The sequence below is a fragment of the Felis catus genome, chromosome D3 (genome assembly GCF_018350175.1).
Source record: "Felis catus isolate Fca126 chromosome D3, F.catus_Fca126_mat1.0, whole genome shotgun sequence".
NCBI classification, from domain to species: Eukaryota; Metazoa; Chordata; class Mammalia; order Carnivora; family Felidae; genus Felis; species Felis catus.
In genome coordinates, this window is record NC_058379.1 from 19,407,975 (window position 1) to 19,428,010 (window position 20,036).

General features: G+C 50.3%; 1 protein-coding gene across 2 annotated transcripts in view; it reads right to left on the reverse strand.

Annotated features, from left to right (window-relative positions):
• Positions 1 to 3,768: 3,768 nt before the first annotated feature.
• The window catches only part of SPECC1L (sperm antigen with calponin homology and coiled-coil domains 1 like), a 140,579-nt gene continuing 124,311 nt past the window's right edge, over positions 3,769 to 20,036 (reverse strand). For both annotated transcript variants that reach the window (XM_023241547.2, XM_006938626.5), the window contains exons 14-16: positions 9,001 to 9,117; positions 8,112 to 8,171; positions 3,769 to 6,416 (exon numbers count right to left, since the gene is read on the reverse strand). In XM_023241547.2, coding sequence (XP_023097315.1) covers positions 6,327 to 6,416; positions 8,112 to 8,171; positions 9,001 to 9,117 — 267 coding nt within the window. In that variant the 3' untranslated portion in view covers positions 3,769 to 6,326. The remainder of the gene's footprint in view (positions 6,417 to 8,111; positions 8,172 to 9,000; positions 9,118 to 20,036) is intronic.

Consider the following 20,036-nt stretch of genomic DNA (forward strand, 5'->3'; position numbering starts at 1 on the left):
TGAAGGCTTCATTTCTGCAGCTGGTCCTTAGGGCCAGAATGCCAAAGCCCTCAGAGTTCACCCCCAGGGCCCAGTGGGCAGCCCCCAACTCCTCAGCATGGGTGCCCCATGCCTGGGGTAGCTGTGCCTCTAAGCCAGAGGTGATTAGGAAGGGCTTGGTTCTGCCACAGAGCCAGCTCCCTGCGGCCCCTGGGACCTGCCCATCACGGGAGCATCACCAGGTCCCCAGCCTTGCCCTCCAGCAGTCCTTCCCCACCCAGCCTGTTACAGGCAGAGGGAGCCGCTCCTATGGTTCTGTGTCATCTGTCATGTGCCTCTGTCCAGGTCTCCAGTGAAGCCATCACCTAGACAGAATACACCCAGGAGCCTCCAGTTCAGTAGTGACAGGAAGCAGGCATGTGGGAGGGCTGTTCACAAACCTCATCTCCCCACTGAGCGGACATGCTCATGGTTGACCCACATCTCCTCCAGGACTTTCAACACCAGGGGCTTGGGCTCCTGGCACCACCACAGTGTTGGCCTTGTGCTCTGGCCAGTGCTGTGCCCTCCTCAGCCTGGAAGTCACACTCAGGTGTCATGGCCATAGGGGAGGCCCCTGTGCATGCCCAAGGGAGTTCTGAGGGTAGGGCACAGGCCTGCTGCTCCTCAGGCATGGGGATGCCCTTGGCAGGCCCCGTCTTCCGTCTCTGGGCCTTGGTGCCCTGCCCAGGTCCAGGCCAGGCTTTGAAGGCTATGGGCGCCCACCCTTCCTTCCGTCCAAGTCCGGGATCCTCAGGCCAGGCAGTGGGGCCAGCTGGGCTCTCTCCTGCTCCAGATTTCTGGTCTCAGATGGCCCACTCCCACCCCACCCCCGCCAGCTTTGTTCCTATCCAGGATGCACCTGGGCGGCCTCTGGCCCCTGATTGTTTGCTCTGAGGCCAGCTGGGCCACATCAGGGGGAAAGAAATGGCAGACCCAGGACAAAGCACCCTGTGGGTGCTGGGGCCAGTGTCCCTGCGAACCAGCCAGGCCACCCTGAGATACTCACCAACTTCTCTTTCAAATGGGCGGGGCACTGCACACTTCCTGGGGCTCTGGAAATGAGGAAGTGGGGGACCTCACAGGGTTCCACTCTATGCTTAGATTAAAGCAGGCCCCAAGAAGGCAGAATCATACCAGAGGAAGCTCCCTGAGCCACCTGTAGGCACGGCAGCGCTCCGATTCTCCAGCCCAGTCCCCAGCAAGATGTTCCAGCCCACATTGGCTTCTGGGTATGTCCGCAATCCCACTAGGAACTCTGTGCCTCTGAGCTGATCTGGGCAGATCCGTGTCGATGTGGGAACTGAGGTCCAGACAGGAGTGCGACCTCGTCCTGGGCTCCATGATGGACAGGGACCACATGCATGCAAGAGCGTGCCCCTCACCACCCTAAGAATGGCCCTAAGCCAGGAGCCCAGGCACTGGCACGCAGAAGCTGCCAGACCACCAAACCAGTTGCCCTCTCCCCACACTCCCTGCACCCTTATCTCCATGCCCTGCCAGGCACTTCCCTACCCCAATTCACAAAGAGCAGGGTGAGTGACAGGAGGGTCCAGGAGGGGCCTTTTTTGGGGGGTCATCACATTGCAGAAGTGAGAAGAGTCCCAGCCTGTCACAAGCTGGTGCTAGACCTGGGGGTGGAGGGGGAACCCAGGTGTCCCAAGTCCCACTTGGTGCAACCTGCTTCCTGCCCAATGGTCCTGTGATCTTCCCCAGCCCTCCTCTTAGGACTACAACCCCTTCCTAAGAACCCCATACTCACTCCATAATGAAGACATCCTCCAGCGACTCCTGGGGCCTTTCCTTGCTCTGGGTCTGGCTCAGATCAGGTGGCGCAGATGGCAGGCTGTGCCCAGTCACTCTCCACCCCTCACCCTTCTGACCCACCCTCACAGCCCCCCAGCTCCCAGCTCTATCTCCACACTCAGCCTGCTCTCCCACAGTGCGAGCCAGGCCCAGGGAATGTGGAGCCCTGTCCTCCCAGACCCCCACCCTGCCTCCTACACAGATGCACTAGCTGTGGCCCAGCAAAGTCCTGACTCCGTAGGCTCAGGGCTCCTATCTAGTACTTTCCCAATGGCCTGGAGCAGGCCCTGACTAGAATCCACCCCTTATCCACCTGGTACAGAGCACAAGACCCCTTATATCTGCCCCATCCTCCATTTAAAGGACAACCCAAACCAACTCAGGTCAAACCAAGGGTGGGAGAAGTGCAGCCCAGCAAGAATAGGGCCAAAGAGCTGGCCACTGTGTGTCACCAGAGCATGGCCACCCACAGCTGAGGACCCCACTCTGCGAGGCTGTGGATGGAGGGGTGAGAACGCTTCTGTATCTCTCCCCTTCCAGAGAAACGTGTTTTCCTGCTTCCACCCATCAAAGCCACTACCCCCCCCCCCCCGCCCCAAAGAGGTTCTAGAAACTTCCCTTAAGTCAAAGTGGAAACAATTCCCTCCCCAGAGAGCTAACCAGGGACAGGAAGAACAAGTGCTAAGTCTAGGGAGGCAGAGGCCTCGGGCTGGTCCCACTGGGAGCCACCAGCAGGTTAGGAAGTTGGGCTACAAATGGACTCCTCTATGGTCCACCTCAGTCTGCTCCTGAGGCAACAGGCGTAACAGGCAGGAGGGATGTTTGAGGCAGGGCAGCCCCCACACCTAAGGGGTAGCAGCTGAGGGAGCCTGTGCTGTCCCTTTGCCCAGGGGTGCTGGGTGGCATCACCCCTCCTACCGATCACAGCAGAACCACCACAGCGAAACACACAAGCTCACCCCAGGCCCCACAGCTGGTGAGTGGGGAGAAGCTGGAAACACACCCAGTCCTAGCTCAGTCCTTCCCACGCCCAGCCCTGGAACCCAAGGGCTTGGGTGCTACACTCTGGAAGCTGGGCCGCAATGGACACTCATGGCTATCAGCACCGTTTAGGGGACTCTTGAGCACTCACAGGACATACCTCAATTCAGACCGTGGGCTCTGGGGCTCCCCAGGTGTGTGTTCAGTTACTGGACAGATGCTGACCCTGGGGAGGGGGGTCTCAGGCCCAGGAAGGGCCTCCTAGGTCACTGAGTGTCCGGCAGGAGGCAGCCCCACGGGACCCTCTGCATGTGACATGTTACATGTGCAATGTGATAGGACCCGGTGTTGTTCTGGGCTGCACTCTGTGGATTCATCATCATTCCACACAAGATACACAGGAAAAATAAGGCTTGACTGGTTTGGTTGCCTCTGAGTGGTATAATTATCGATTTTTTGTTTCTCTATAATTTTATATATTCTGAAAATTATCTCCAAGAAGATGCATTGCTAAAAAAAACAATAACGAAATCTCCAAGCCAAGGCACCCTGCCCCCCACTCTGTTCCCCAGAACAGCACATGTCTGGGCTACAGCTTGGGAATGCCAGGGCTTCTGTTCTTGTAGGGCAACTTAGACTGTGCTTCTGGGGTCTTGGTATCTGTTACACAATCTCAGTGGTCCCAGGGCCACCCTTGTCTCAGGCCCGGGCACTTGGTCATGCCTGGTGGCTCTGCACAGCAGCCCAGGGTGGGACCTATCACACACCTCCTCCATCCCTCAGGTCCTTTCCCACAATGTTTCCTGGCCTATGAGCTGAAATGGAGGGGGAGATAAAGGGGACAGAGCCTGGGCTCTGGTGCCCTCCTCTTGCCAAAAGCCAGTCCCAGGAGGCTTCAAGGGTCCTGTTCACACATGTCAGAGGGGCAGCTGGAAATGTCGAGCTAGAAAAGCCCAAGCCTGATGTCTTTCAGCAATTTTAATACATTCGAGAATATTTCATAGAACAAAATAAAAAAGTATTGTCAATCAGCAGAAGCCCATGGTTGAGGGATACAGAAATGTAACTGGCCCTTTTGCAGTAAAGCTTGTGCTTGAAAGGAGAAGAGGCAAAATGACTTCCTGGAGGCTTCAGGTCAAGTGCCACTGGACTAAAAGCACCTCACAGTAGCACTTTTAGGTATGTATGACCATCTAGAATTATCCTATAAAGCCAACATCATAAAAATAATCCGATTAGAAAAAGCAAAAATCACGCTTCTAGAATCTTCTCACCTGTGGACCCACATGCAAATGTGGGCAGCCCGGCCAGACACCCCTGCACAGCTTCTTGTCAGAGAGACAGAAATGGGCCTTTAAACAGGTGGGACTGGTCCCGGCACTCCCCGCGGCCACCCTCTGCCCTGTCACTGACCCCACTGGCAGCCTTGTGAGCACAGCCCCATGCCTACCAGCATGAGTTGCCAGGGCTGGCTCGCTTGGCTAGGAAGGGACAGATGTGTGAACTGCAGATCCAGGGAAATCTTTTCCTTCACAGAACAAAAAAGCACCCCCAACACAATAAATAAACAAAAACATGGCCGCAAATCAGACATACTGGGTCCAGACAGGAGCACAGGCTTCCATGAGGGTGAATGAGAGCCAAAGTGGAACTCAGAAAGACCAAGTGGAAAGACACTGAAAAACAATTCGTTCTCACCTAACAGTCCCTCCTGTGACAGCACAGGGCAACTGTCAACAGAGCAACAGAAATCAGAATAGAACCTCGTCAGGAAGGTTGAGACAGGTACCATCTCCCAGGGTCTTCCAGCGTGCCCTGGGGCTGGACTCTGCTGACCTCTCCTTCCTTAGCTGAAAATAGGCATTTCACAAAGAGCCTCCAGTTGGGGCAGCAGGTTAGGACCTCTGGGCAGGGCTGATGGGCACTTACCAGCCACGTGACTGTGGGCCAGCAGGCCACATGCACACAACACACAGCCCATTTCACAATAATCACATTCTTCTCTAGGCTACAGACATGTCAAGTCCTAGTCAGGAACACCACACTTGAACGCAGAACCCTCGGCCCATGTGTTGGCCGGGCACCTTCTTCGCATCCTGTGGTTGGGGCAGTGATCCTACTTCCACTGGTGGCTACTCTTCCTCATGCTGCTTTGCAGGTGCCAAACACAGCTGTGTTCTAGAAGCAACAGGTCTTGACACTGTTTAAACCAACAGCTACTGTGTTAGGCACACATGAGATGCAGGCTCCCTGTTCCCAAGAAGGGCTGAGTCCCAGTCTGAGTCATCTCACCAGGACACCTCATGATAAGGCTTTGGTTCCGCTGCACAGAAGAGGTGCTGGTGCGGCTGCCTGTCACTCGGAACCTGGAAGGTGGTGTGGCAGGGGACCAACTCCATCGCTGGGCTGCATGTCACGAGCCCTGAAGACATCTGCTGTAGCTGTGGATGCAGTGGCCTCCAAGACCCTCCTTGCAAGGAGAGTTAAGGCACTTCCTTAAATTCTTGCCTAGGAGGATTTCGTCTGAGTGACTCAGAGTGACTTTAAATTACACTGTCTGGGCTCCCTCCAGCTGTTTAGCTTTTTCTCCTGCTACGTCCGACTTCATTTCTGGCTTTCACCAGGCTAATGTCCAGATTTTGTGTTTTAGCTCTACGTTCACTAAACAAATTTAACTTTGGTACTAATAGAACAGGAGCTTTTCCCCCCAATATTGCTCATAAGAAAAAAAAATTTTTTTAACCAGAACTCCTTTTGACCAATTCTTTTGTCCAGAAACCTAATGCCAGAGCTGGGTTTCCAAGCCCAGCTGAAGCCTTCAAGGCTGAAGGACAGGTCGGCAGAGGCGTGACAAGGGGGACCCAGCAGCAAAACCAACCATTCAGCAGCAGCAGACCCTTTGAGCCAGGAACTTGAGTCGCAATCATTTGTTAGCTCAAGTTGCAAACACTTAAATCACACGGGCCAGGACAGCCCTGTCACCCGGAAGCGGTGGCCATCCCACTGCCATGGGATGCACTCCTTGAAACTGAGCCCACGTCCAGGGCCGTGGCCTGTTCACCCAGCCATCTCTGCCAGGTGCCGACTTCCCTGCCCGGTTCTCCCAGGTGACAGAACCTGCGCTGGCAAGGAGTCCAGAAGAGCTGCAGCTAAAGCTTTCACTAACCCCCTGTGAGCTGCCCACATCATTTCACCCCCTTCCCCAAGTTTAGCTGTGCGTGAGTCGTTTTTTACACCCTGCAGCACTAATGTAGTTCAATATTCTCTTCAGAAAAAAAACTCCGCAGCAAACAGCGTGTGTGATGTGCATTGAGCCCACGCCGACCTCTGACCCGACAGGTCATGTGCAAGGAGCCCAGTGTGAGCCGTGGGCCACAGACGCCTGAGTTCTCCCAACTCAGAGGCCCCGGCTGAAGGCTCACACGCTGCGGGGCAGCCCAGAGAGTCGCTGAAAGCTTTACGGGGTGCATAGCTAATGGCGTTGGTGTCACTTGGTAATGGGGAGAGTCCTTCTGGTGTGCTCAGGTTTCAAAGTACTTGTAGATTGCTGTCACGTAAAGCATCACGCTTTGCCAATCAGGCCGCTCGGTCCGGACCATTTCATTAATGTCCTGGCGGAGAAGGAAGAGACCTGCTTAGAATCCCAGGTCACCTCTGGGCCCATCCCAACAGGCTCCCCCCACAGCTGGGGTCGGGGGCTTCAACTCAGGGCTAAGCTTGATCATACCCACCAAAGGCCTGGGCAAGATGCCTGCTCCATCGCTACCAAGTGTGCCTGTGAAGTGTCAGCATGGTCCCTGAGCTGCCTGTCTGTGCCCGAGCCCTACCCCAGAGTCCCACACTGGGGTGCCCTTGCTCCCGGCCACAGCCCTCCAAGGCTGGCTTTTGTCTTCTTTGGGGCCTTGCTCTCTGCCTACCTCTTTTAAACCCCTCCACATGGTGGCTTCTGAGAGCCCTTCTCACCCTAGTCTCTGTCCTGAGAGAGTCTCTGTGGGCCCAGGGCTCCCAGAACTCAACTTTCCAATGTCCTTCACCATGGCAACCATCTGAAATCATCAAAGACACTGTTCTCTAACTGTATCCTGCAGAATATCAGTGATCTGTGAGATGCCAGCTGATGAAACCCAAGACTTGGATATATGACTACAAGACCCCAAAAGAGTTTCACTGTTACTGAAGAACATCCATGACTTTTCAGGGGAGCCATGCTCAAGAGAACCCGTGGAACCATGGGTGAGGGACACAGAACATGTTGCCACAGCCAGCACAATGGAACGGGCCACCCAATGGTGGTATAGAAAAAAGAAAATACGTTTGTTCAATGTAAGATCTTGACTAAAAGCTCTTTAGGGTGGGGAAATGGACAGCTTTTTATAGGTTAGTACTTTACATGTGATATAAAATACCCAGCTAATGGGAAACATTTCAATAATGGTAATTTCTCTTTCTCTCTGTACAGCTGAATAGAGGACATACTTCTGTCAATTCAGAAGATACAACTTCTGCGACTTTACACGAACACTCCTGTGGGGTAAATATGAATGTAAACACTTCTTCAAAACCATCCAACTGTTACAAATGAGGGTAAGGGGTGCCCTTGAGTCCCTGACCCAGTCCCACAGGGCTCTTTACTCTATGGAAATCTCAAGCTGGGCGCCCTGGACAAACACCTCAGTAGAGTTTATATATATATAATGAAAGTGTCTCTAGGTGTGGAAGGACTGGCTTTGCATCTGGACGCAGTATTTTCTTCAGAAAGTCAGACATGGTGACAAGGTGAGAGCTCTGACAGAAGCATGTGTGGTTTGAGCTACTGCGGGTACTGAGCAGAGGCCTAATGACCCTGAAATGTGGGTTCTCTACAACTAATTTCTCACACTGTGAGTGGCATTTGCCACAGCACTTGTGAAGCGTGGCATACCTGCTCCACCTCTAAAGTCTCCTTCCTCAAATTGCACTCGCCTCCTCTCCCCCTAGCATGACAAAAGGCAGACAAACCCACAGGAATGCATCTCTGACAATGACATGTTATTGTCATGAGATTCACCTGAAAAAGGTGACTCTAAGGAAGTCAAAGTCGTTGGGGCTGTGGTCAGGATGACTCCACCCACCTCAGGTGCTTCCCCAGGACACACAAAGCGCCCACAGGACTGAGGTGAAACCCCTGCCGGGGCCCCTCTGGCAGGATGCTCACTCGGCCGGCCAGGGCCTGTGTGGACCCCTGTCTCGCCCAGTAGCCACCCAGGAACTCTCTTAATGAGAAGGAAGCTCTTCCCAACAAAAGAAGGGGCCTGCCAGGGACTCACCAGTGTGGATTTGATGCCGACGCTCTCAGCTGCCTGAAAGGCCAGGGTGAAGTTCCTTCGCTGTAAAAGAAACTGTGTGACTGGAGTGGACAAGTGAGGCCAGGAGGAAGGCAACCTGCACTACCCGTGCTGCCGGGGAAGATGGACAGCCACCTCCACTTGGTGCCAGAACAAACCTACACTGGAGCTCCTGAAGCCCCCACCTACCCCGACCACCCCTCCGCAGGGCCCACCCACTCCTCTGGTGACCAGCTGTAGAGCAATCTCCACAAGCCCCTTCTTTCCTCGCTGTGGAAAAGGGATGCTTCTGACACATCAGCCCTGAGCTGCCTGGACCTGGACCCCAAAAGCTGATCAGAAACACCTGTCAAATGAGCTTCCTCCCCAGGGGAAAATCTTCAAGGGTTATCTGAGGGCAGGAGGCGACCAGAGGAAGGCTCAGGCCTGGGACCTCTCCTAGTGCCCATCTGGACGAGGGTTCTCCCCAACCTGTCTCCAAGCACCTCCCTGAGTGGGACACCCGGACTGCACAGGGCTGGTGGGAGGCTGGCCTGGTGTGGTGAGAGCCCTGCCCAGACTGCTCATGCCTTGAGCAGTTCTCCGTGGCCAGTTCTTGGTAAAACCCTCAATTCTAAATATCATCACCCAGGAAGGCTGACAGCTCCCACAGGGAATGTTGTCACTTGGGGAATTCTGAACCCACCAAATGTCCTAGAAAGGTTGGTCAGGGACTGGCTGGCTCAGCACAAATAACTCAATCCCAGAACAAAACTGAGCTGGGATGAGGCCACTGTGAGCCAGCAATGGGACTTGGGTCCTGCCAATGGAAGGCTCTGCCTCTCCTATGCGGTAAGGACTCCGGGAGCTGGCCATTCCACAGCCGGCCTACCTTATCTTGGCTGTTCAGCTCTTGATATGGAATGTGGGCCGGAAGGTACGTATGCAGGAGAGCACAGAAGGCCAGCCCGTCATTCCAACTGCTGCTGAAGTTTGTAATGTCAATATTCTGAAGGAAAAGAAGAAAAACAGGTAAGTAACGCACATTGTGATCTTCTGAGGAGGACGGTGAGGAGGAGGAAGGAGGCCTCAGATGCCACGTGGCCTCCAAATGCCAGGCAGGGGGAGCTTCTGGAGAAAGCACAGAGTGCTAGGGGCCATGTCCCAAGACCATGTCCCAAGACCAGCAGGTGTCAGTGACTGGCCTTGTAGCAATTCCCCACTCCATCCTATCCACCACCTACAGATTGCTGCCACCTTGGTGGCAAACGTTTGAGCCACCTCCTCTTCACGTGAAGAACAGTGGGCACAGGGCACTGTTCTGGCAGTTCTGCAGCATCGTGGGGCCCTGGGGAGCAGAGTTCTACGCTGAGAAGTTATGATTCAGCCTGACCTTCCCTATTAGGGCTCAGGCACAGATTTATAGTACATAAAAACCCCTGTGTTCTGAAGACATCAACAGCTGCCATCTTGCATTAGGAGACATTGGGAGCTGATTCACGCTGGGGCTGTGTGCGTCCCCACAGCACTTCTCCCAGATCACCTCGACTTTCGCGTTCCATATTTATAGTATAATTATTTGCAACCATAAAAGTAACATATTCAGAATAGTTGACTATATGGTAACACAATTTGGCTAATGTGTAGCCTTTACCTTTACTTGCAAAAATTCTTTTTTTTTTTTTGAGAGAGAGAGAGAGAGAGAGAGAAGGAGAGAGAGAGAGAGAGAGAGAGAGAGAGAGAGAAGAGCATGCTCACTCGAGTTGGGGAGGGGCAGAGGGGCAAGGGGAGGGGCAGAGGGACAAGGAGAGGGGGAAGGAGGGAGGGAGGGGAGGAGATAGAGAAAAAGAGAGAGAGAGAGAGAATATGAATCTTAAGCAGGCTCCACACTCAGCCCAGAGCCTGACTTGGGACTTAGCCGTGAGATCATGACCTGAGCTAAATCAAGAGTCTGACCCTTAACCTTCTGAGCTACCCAGGCACCCCATAAGAATCCTTTTAAAAAAAAATTTTTTTTTTAATTTATTTTTGAGAGAGACAGAGACAGAATACCAGTGGGTTAGGGGCAGAGAGGAAGACACAGAATCCAAAGCAGGCTCCAGGCTCTGAGCTGTCAGCACAGAGCCCGACGCGGGGCTCGAACCCATGAGCTGTGAGATCATGACCTGAGCCGAACTTGGACGCTCACCCGACTGAGCCACTCAGGCACCCCAAGAATCCTTTTGAAAGTAAAACTCCACAATTAAATTTTGGAAATTCACACACTTTATATAAATGCCACAAACTGAAAAAGAGAGCACTTCCCAAACACCTCTTATTTAAGGTCACACTGTTCTTTCATGCAGACTTCAACTGCATCAAGGGTTAGTTCTTGGGGGGGCTGGGAAAGCCCACATTTTATTATTGAAGGCAAACCACCCGTTCCTGGGTACAGGTTCCTACTCCTTCCTGGGACAAGTGATCACACAACAATATGAATACCATGTGTATGCGTACAGAGTTTTACACACTTTGCCATCCCTGACCCTGGTTTACAGACTGTTAGGTTCTCACACCAAGTAGGGGAATGGATGAGGGGCAGGTGGGGAGGACAGGACCAGGCCTGGCAACTGGCCCTTCGGGGAAGACAGTCTTAGTCCAGACTCAGCAGCTCTCAGGCAGTTTCCTTACAAAAGCAGCAAGCAATGTGGAAGAGCACGGAGCTGAACTTTTCATAAGCTTTCATCATCCAAGTGAATTCTGGCCCTCGAACCCAGAATGCTGCCCTCTGGGGGCGGGGGGGGGGGCCTTCTACTCAAACACAAGCCGTCAAGAAGGCAGCAGCTCTGTGGGCAATTATTCCAGAGGTCATTTCCCCTCTGTAACCTGATTATTTGGGGCAGCCAGTCACGCTGATCTGGCCTGAAATCATTGTTCATAAACTGTGGTGAAAGAAATTACCAGATTAAAGCACAAAAGGATACAAACCTGCCAAGAGTCACAGGGAAGGTCGCAGTAAGCTTTCAGGGCTATCTGACTTGGCCTCAAAGAGTGCACCCGCCAACCCTCCCCCAGTGACTGGGGCCTGGCAGGTCTTCCCTGCCTCGGTGCTGCAGTCCCCACACTTCCTGGCCACGAAGACACAGTCCAAATAAGCATGCCTGTCCGGTTCCCGACAGCCCCTCCCCGCCCCCCTCCAGGGGACAATACCAGTCACCACCTCCTTTAAGGGCGCCGTGCAACCAGTGGTGTCTGACAGTTACTGCTGAGCCGCCACAGCAAACGTGCCGCTTTCATCTCACATGAATCTCAGGAAGCAGCCAGCCAAGGGGCGCCAGCACCATCTGGGAGGAAACTGGAAGTAGGGAAGGGAAATGACCTGTCCAAGGTGCTGGGCTGGTAGCAGGGAGGATTGAGTGTCAGTTTAATTCTATCACCCGGGAGCAGTTTTAGATAAGGAGGCTGGGGCGCAAGGAGGCCCAGGTCCCAGAGCTGATCTACGTGGTTATTCAAACTCAGGCCTGTCCAAAGCCCATCCACACTCCAGAAATCAGACTAGATCTCATGACGAGTGCCCTGATCAAAGACCCGAGGGCACAGAGTATCACGGTGTGGACAGCAGGGCGAGAAGCTTCTTAATGACTGTCCAAGGCCTGTGGGAGGCCAACAGCAACATGTGGCTGCTAAGGACTCCCAACCCTTGCCCCCAGAGGTCACATTCATTTCTGGAGGAAAACAAATCTCTACTTCCTGCCGCCACAGCCCCCTCTTCCAGCTCCTGAAAGTCAGGCGTCTGGCAGAGCTGCCTACGTGCCTGGCTTCCCAGCACCTCCAGAGGAAACTGCTGCGCTCCAGCTCCCCAGCTGTGGGAACCCCAGCCTTCCCCAGCTTCCTCAACACAAACCCAACCTCAAACCTGGAACCTCCAGGCAGAGCAGCGACTTCATTTACAAAACATGCCAAAGATATTTAAACAATGAGGAAACAATGGCTTCTTGAGTTTCAGGGCAGGGGGAGTTAACTTTGAAGTACCTGACTACCAAACTTCCAAATCAAAATAAAGTCCAAACCCAGGCAGGCTGGCAGGTGTCACTGTCCCCGCCAGCTGAAGGCGAGCCAGGCTGGGCGCTGTACCCAGCAGGGACACTGAGGCCAACATGCAGGAAACCCAAGTGAGACCTTCAAATGCCCTGTCCCCATCCTTCTATCTCCTACCCCCTCCAGAGAGACCCTGGGGGAAAATGAGGCCAGTGCTTCAAAGGAAATGGAGAAAAGCCTAAAATCTGAGAAGGCAGGCCTCAGGCAAGGCTGCCATCACCCCATGCCACCACAGCGGTGCTGGGCCTGCACCCTCTGCTCCCAATCTCACTGCTTATTCATTTAAAAACAAATTTTTTTTAACGTTTATTTATTTAAAAAAAATTTTTTTTTAACATTTTATTTATTTTTGAGACAGAGAGAGAGAGAGCATGAATGGGGGAGGGGCAGAGAGAGAGGGAGACACAGAATTGGAAGCAGGCTCCAGGCTCTGAGCCATCAGCCCAGAGCCCGACGCGGGGCTCGAACTCACGGACCGCGAGATCGTGACCTGAGCCGAAGTCGGCTGCCCAACCGACTGAGCCATCCAGGCGCCCCAACGTTTATTTATTTTTGAGAGAGAGAGACAGAGAGCATGAGCAGGGGAAGGGCAGAGAGAGAGGGAGACACACCATCTAAAGCAGGTTCCATGCTCCAGAGTTGTCAGCACAGAGCCTGACGCAGGGCTCAAACTCACAAACTGAGATCATGAGCTAAGCTGAAGTCAGATGCTTAACTGACTGAGCCAGGCGCCCTTCTGCTTGTTCGTTTTTGATGTTCAGGGCTGGGATATCACTCTACTGTGAAATAATGCAGATTGAACATGGAAAAGTCTATAAACAATGAAGCTGGTTCTCTGAGGCTGAAAAGGGTGCTAGAAAATCCAGATGGGAAGACAGGAAAGTTCTGCTGGCTTCCTCTCTGCAGCTCTTAATTTTGAGGCTATTAATTTAGGCTTAAGAAGCCACCTCGTCACAAAGTTATCTGTAATAGCCTTAGGACTTTCACAGATATACTTTTTGGCATGTTTATTTCACAAAGGATGTCTAGGAATGGACCTTCTATTTTCAAAAAGTGGCATTTTCAGTGCATAAGGGAAGTCCCTGACTGTAAAACCTAAGTGCACTTCTCCCTGGACAGAAGGGCCATTTACACCTTACAGATTACCACAGGGGCTGTGGTAGGATCAAGGGCCTTCCCCCCTGGATGTGCCCTGACTCCTACATGGATGGCTTCTTCAGCAGGCCAGCCAATACCTATAAAATGAACTATTCTTAAAGCCCAAAGCACGATGTTTTCAGGGAATACACACACCAGTGCTTTTCTTACTGTTCACTATTCACAGGTACTGACACTAATAAGCTCTCTAAGAAGGAAACAGTTTTTTCTTTTTAAAAAATTTTTAATTTTTTATTTTAGAGACAGAGAGAGCACAAGTGGAGGAGAGAGGCAGAAGGAGAGAGAATCTTAAGCAGGGACTTGATCCCACGATCCTGGGATCAAGACCTGAGCCAAAATCAAGAGCTGGACTCTCAACTGACTGAGCCACCCAGGTGCCCCCAATTTTGTTTTTAAAACAGAGACACAGAAGTAGTAATTACAAAAATAGAGACATACAGTAGTAATTATAATGCAAGTTTCTTTAACAAAATTTTTTTTAATGTTTATTCATTTTTAATTCATTTTTTTTAACGTTTATTATTTATTTTTGAGAGTGAGACAACACGAGCAGGGGAGTGGCAGAGAAAGAGGGAGACACAGACTCTGAAGCAGGTTCCAGGCTCAACACAGAGCCTGACACAGGCTCAAACCCACGAATCGTGATACCATGACCTGAGCCAAGTTAGACGCTTAACCGGCTGAGCCACCCAGGCGACCCCTATGTTTATTCATTTTTGAGAGACAGAGCACAAGCAGAAAAAGGGAGAGAGAGGGAGACACAGAATCTGAAGCAGGCTCCAGGCTCTGAGCGGTCAGCACAGAGCCTGACGCAGGACCCCGACCCACGAACTGTGAGATCATGATCTGAGCCAAACGAAGTCAGACACTCAACCAACTGAGTCACTCAGGTGCCCCTATAATGCAAGTTTCTACTTAATGAATTCAGATTTTGCATTCAGTTTTCAGGTCAATTCAGGACTTTTCTCCTTTTCTAGAGAAGTCTATGTTTGGATTAGGTGGACAAAAATGAGAGGCTTATGATACGTGCCAGAACAAAAGTTCAAGAAAGCATTCAGCACAGACTCAAATGAGGCACTTTGTCGTATTTTCTCCCACAGGCGCACGTCCTCCCATCCAGGAAATGTCCACTAAGAGATCTGATGGGGCAGATGGACGTGGCCTGCTTCACAGGCCCATCTGTTGTCCTTTTCACTATCATAAAAATTCAGACCAGACACCTAACACCCTCACGCCCCTCCTTAGGACTGGCTGGGTGCTTCCCACTCATTCAATTCTTGACCTGGGCCAGAAGCCCTCTCCTGCTCCTGTGACTTAGATATGATGCTGTCCTTTGTCTGTGGCCTCCAGGTAGCCCCACTTTGGTGTGTGTTTGTATGCACTGAGAGTTGAGGGGTGGAGTAAGAGAGCGAAAAAATTACACAAAATCTCCACAGAAAAAAATTAAAAAGTGTCATAAAACATCTTAAAAGGTTTTAATTGGTCTGAAGCTTAACTAAGGGCCATAAAATACACCCCCAAATTCCACATGTTCTTTAAATAGTTATTAAGGTTCTGATCTATTTAAGGAAATGCCACTTTTATGGGCACAGGGCAAAAAGCCAAATACCATGATTCATCTCTCTGCTCACACCAATTTCCTTATGCCCGTCTCAACTGTGGAAGAGTGGGATCACAGCCAAACACAGACAGAGAGGCCAGGTCCTTCCTGTGACTGAAGATGCTGGGAATGCTACCTGCTGGGGGTCACAGCCCAGCCTTCAGGAGATACAAGTGAATTACAAACAAAACCAACCCTGCCCAAGGTGCCTCAGCCCCAGGCCATAGGTCAAGTTCTGGAGGGTGCGTGGAAACCTGAGAGAGGCAGGCAGGAGAGGGTACCTTTAAATATGTGGTATGGTAGGGGCGCCTGGGTGGCGCAGTCGGTTAAGCGTCCGACTTCAGCCAGGTCACGATCTCGCGGTCCGTGAGTTCGAGCCCCGCGTCGGGCTCTGGGCTGATGACTCAGAGCCTGGAGCCTGTTTCCGATTCTGTGTCTCCCTCTCTCCCTGCCCCTCCCCCGTTCATGCTCTGTCTCCCTCTGTCCCAAAAATAAATAAACGTTGAAAAAAAAATTTTTTTTTAAATAAATATGTGGTATGGTAGGGGGATGTGAGGTCTAAATAGCATGAGCCTCTTGATCTCGGGGTCGTGAGTTCAAGCCCCACACTGGGTGTAGAGATTACTTAAAAATAAAAACTTAAACAAACAAACAAATAAATAAAATAGAGGGAAAAAACATCAAGAGACAGTATTTACCATTGCTGGTAGTGTTAAACACGGAGGGCCCCAGAAGACCCTGGATGTAACCAGCAAAAGCCTGCTTGGTGCCCAGGGCTGCCACGGTGTGAACTGGCAGGCCCACTCTGGCTGCAGATCTAAGGGAGGTGTCCTGGGGACCTTAGTGCTTTCTCCTTTTTGAAGTTTAGCTAAGCTCTCTCTGCTCCAGGTCAGAGAAGGAGAGGGGAAGGGAGGGGAGGGAAGGAGGGCAGCATATATCCATGAGGCTTGCTCACCATGGAGTCCAGTGTTGGGACTACGTGGTAAAGAGGGAGGAAGGAAGGAACCAGCAACCCTGAAGACAGGGCCCTGCAGCTCGTGCCACTTGTCAGGGAGGGGCTTCTAATAAGGACCTTTGATCTTCACTGTGCATCAGAATCACGTGCAAGGCCTTTCCAAGGCCACATGTTCAGCTCTACCCCAGAGAGGCTGACCCAGTTGTCTGGACGTTATTTTCGTTAAAGGTCCCCAGATCACCTGAGTCAGGACCACTGATCTAAAGACTGACAGCGGTGGAAGTGCAGTGGATGGGAACATTTAAAAGGTGAAATCCGGGAGTTCATGATGATGCTCACAGAAGCACACCCAGCCCAGCTTGGAAACCACTCACAGTCTTGAGGGCTGGGAAACCAAGGGAGAGGATCAAGCACCGGATGGAACTTCCCCGACCAAACTGGATGTCAAAGCAATTAAACAGCTGATGAAAGAGTTTGTGAAGAGGAATTCCAAAGAAGCAGGAGTGACTGACAGAAATGGAATGGTACCATTTGGCAACAGTGATGATGAGTGGCCAGGACCATCTCAGAAACAGAGCCAGTCCTGCTCTGCTCTGTCTGAAAGGGCAGGACACAACTCCACAACTGAGGTGTTTCTGCCAAAACCTGGAACCGGAATCAGATCTAACCTGTAGTTCTATTTTCCAACTTATACTAGGGAGAGCAGCACAGGGATGTAGTCAGCAAAACCTAAAATGTAGAACTCTATAGAATACATGATCCACTTCCCTCAAGAGGACAAACTGAAAGGAAAAAAAACGGGGGTGAATTTTACGATTAAAATAGACTTAAAAGAGGTATGTTATCCAAATGCAACGTGTGAACCTTATCTGGATCTTATTTCTAACAAATCAATGAAAAAAAACCATGATTCAATCAGGAAGTTTAAACTAAATGTGAGAGGGCATTAAATGACTGGGAGTTGTTCTGGAAACCTCCAGGTGGGGGTGGAGAGTGCAAGGACCATGTGCAATGACTTGTGCCCAGGGGGCATGTGCACGGGGTCACTTTACCACTCTCATTACTGTAGTGGGTATTTGAAAATTTCCACAAAAAAAAAAAACAAAAACAAAAACAAAAAAACCAACCTGCAACTCAACAACTCAACTAAAAGATAAATAACCCAACTGCCCAAATGCAAAATCGAGCAAAGGATCTGAACAGACATTTACCCAAAGAAGACAGATGAATGGCCAACAACACATAAGAAGACACTCAACTCCATTAGGCAGCAGGGAAATGCAAATCAAAACTACTAAGAGCTACCACTTCATAGCCAATACAACACATGTCATTTTACAAAACGGAATAACAGGGGCATCTGGGTGGCTCAGTTGGTTGGGCGTCCAACTCTTGGTTTCAGCTTAGGTCATGATCTCACGGTTTCATGGGTCCAGGCCCGTGTTGGCCTCTGTACTGGCAGCACAGAGCCTGCTTTGGGTTCTTTCTCCCTCCCCCAGTCGCACTGTCTCTGTCTCTCTCAAAATAAATAAATTAAAAAAAAATTGAATAACAAGTGCTGGCGAGGATGTAAAGAAATGAGAATTGTACACTGCTGACAGGAATGGAAAATGATGTAGCTGCTGTGGTAGTTCCTCAATAAGTTACACATATAATTCTCAGATAACCTGGCAGTTCCACTCTAGGTATCCACATAAAAGTGAAAACAGGCATGGAAATTAATACCTGCCCAGGAATGTTCACAGCAGCATTATTCACAATAGCCAAAATGTGGAAACAACCAACCAACAAAAGTCTACCAACAGAAAAATAAACACAATGTGGTATATCCATACAACGGAAATTTTTGAGTCATAAAAAAATGAAGTACTGGGACACCTGGGTGGCTCAGTCGGTTAAGTGTCCAACTTCAGTTCAGGTCATGATCTCACAGTCTGTGAGTTTGAGCTCCACTTTGGGCTCTGTGCTGACAGCTCGGAGCCTGGAGCCTGCTTCCGATTCTGTGTCTCCGTCTCTCTCTGTTCCTCCCCCACCTGCACTCTGTCTCTCTGTCTCTGTCTCTCTCTCCTCTCTCCTCAAAAATAAAGACAAAAAAAAATTTTTTTTAAAGTGAAGTACTGACATGTTACAACACGGATAAATCTTGAAACATTCTGCTAGGTGAAAGCTAGACACAAAGGCCGTATATTGTAGGACTCCATTTATACTCAACATCCAACTTACTGAGATTCAGAGAAAGCAGATTAGTGGCTGTCAGGGCGTGGGAATAGGGACTGACTGCTAATGGATATGGGGGTTTCCATTTGGGGGTGAGGAAAAGTTCTGGGACCCCACACAGTGGTGATGGTTGCATAACACTGTGAATGTACTTAATGCCCCTGAACTGTGGACTTAAACATGGCTGGAACGGGAAAATTTTAGGTTTTGTCTGTTTTACCACAGTAAAAACAACAACAAAAACAAAACAAAACAAACAAACAAGAAACAAACTCAACCCCCCCCCCAAAAAAAAAAAACTGGCGGATCGTCTGAAGTAGTTCATGCTCAATAAACTCTATACACCAAGTAGATCTCATAAGCAACTAACTTATCCTAGAGCGTTCACTGGGAAGTCACGTTGCTTAAATATGATTCAAAGTAGGTTTTATGGGAACTTTTACAGCCCTACTTAAAAAAAATTTCTTAAAAACAAGTAGTTGAACATAGAAGGCAGGGTATCAACCTGTTCCCTTCACCACCAGGATAAACAAGCAACTATGGTAACTAGAAAGGAAGCTGATCTATCATTCTCTGTATGGCTGTTCCAAAGTCAAGGGAGGGAAACTGCCATGATTCTGTGGGTGAGACAGCTACATTTAACCACAATGACGTTGCTCAAAGTAGCAAGCACATTTCTAGGATACAGCTCCAACTGTATCGAAGCTTCACAAAAACAAAATCTAGGGGGCGCCTGGGTGGCGCAGTCGGTTAAGCGTCCGACTTCAGCCAGGTCACGATCTCGCGGTCCGGGAGTTCGAGCCCCGCGTCGGGCTCTGGGCTAATGGCTCAGAGCCTGGAGCCTGTTTCCGATTCTGTGTCTCCCTCTCTCTCTGCCCCTCCCCCGTTCATGCTATGTCTCTCTCTGTCCCAAAAATAAATAAATGTTGAAAAAAAAATTAAAAAAAAAAACACAAAAAAAAACACACACAAAAAAAAACAAAAAAAAAAAAACAAAAAAAAAACAAAATCTAGTATAATAATAACATTTTGGGCTATATAAATTGTTTCAGTCAAATGAACCAATTTTGGGGGAACAATTCAGAATAAGTTAGCAAATGTCATCCTAAGAGATGGGAGTGATATCCCCACATTTCCCATAAACTCCTTCAAAGGGAGACTTTTTGTGGAGGAACACACAGGAGCCAAGATACCTGCTTTTTGAAAATTCAGGAAAACTGCCACTAGGAAGGGACGGTAGGCAAGAGCCGCTGACTAGGTCCTACTTGTCCTGGGCATATTATGAGCAGTCTTATGAGCAGCTTAGGAATCAGTCCTGCCTTTTCTAGATTTAGTTTAGCTTTGGCAGAGGTTATTACTCATCAAAATGCAATTTGAACTAAAGGAGACACGCACAGAAATCCTCAAGCAACATTTACCATGGTGTGTGCTCTGGGGAAGGGCTTGCTTGGCAAAGGAGGAGAGAAGCTTCATCTCCTCATCCTAACCTTCCCAACGGCTTCCCTGAGAATACTTGTGTTTGAGAGGAAGAAAATGAGGCATTCCACAATATCTTTGGGATGGCCTCCTTTAGTCTATCCTTAGGACAAGTGCTACCAATTTTGTACTCAGGCTCTGAAACAGACAGATGCAGGGCAATCTGGGTAGTGAAGGCTGCCCAATGTAAGAAGCCATGGCTCACACCAAAACCCTGTTCAAATGCTTTCTCTGAGAAAAGGCTCTTCAGAACCTTCTGGTGACAGAACGGAAGCTCTTTACCTTGCAAGCCTGACTGCTCCTCCATTTTAAGTCTTAAGAAATTCTTTACACTGATTTGAAAGCCACAGCTCTTATAGATCATCACTGAAGAGAGACTGGTGTGACAGAGATACCATGGGTTTTAGAATCCCACAGACCTGGGCTTTGAATGTCAGGGCCACTT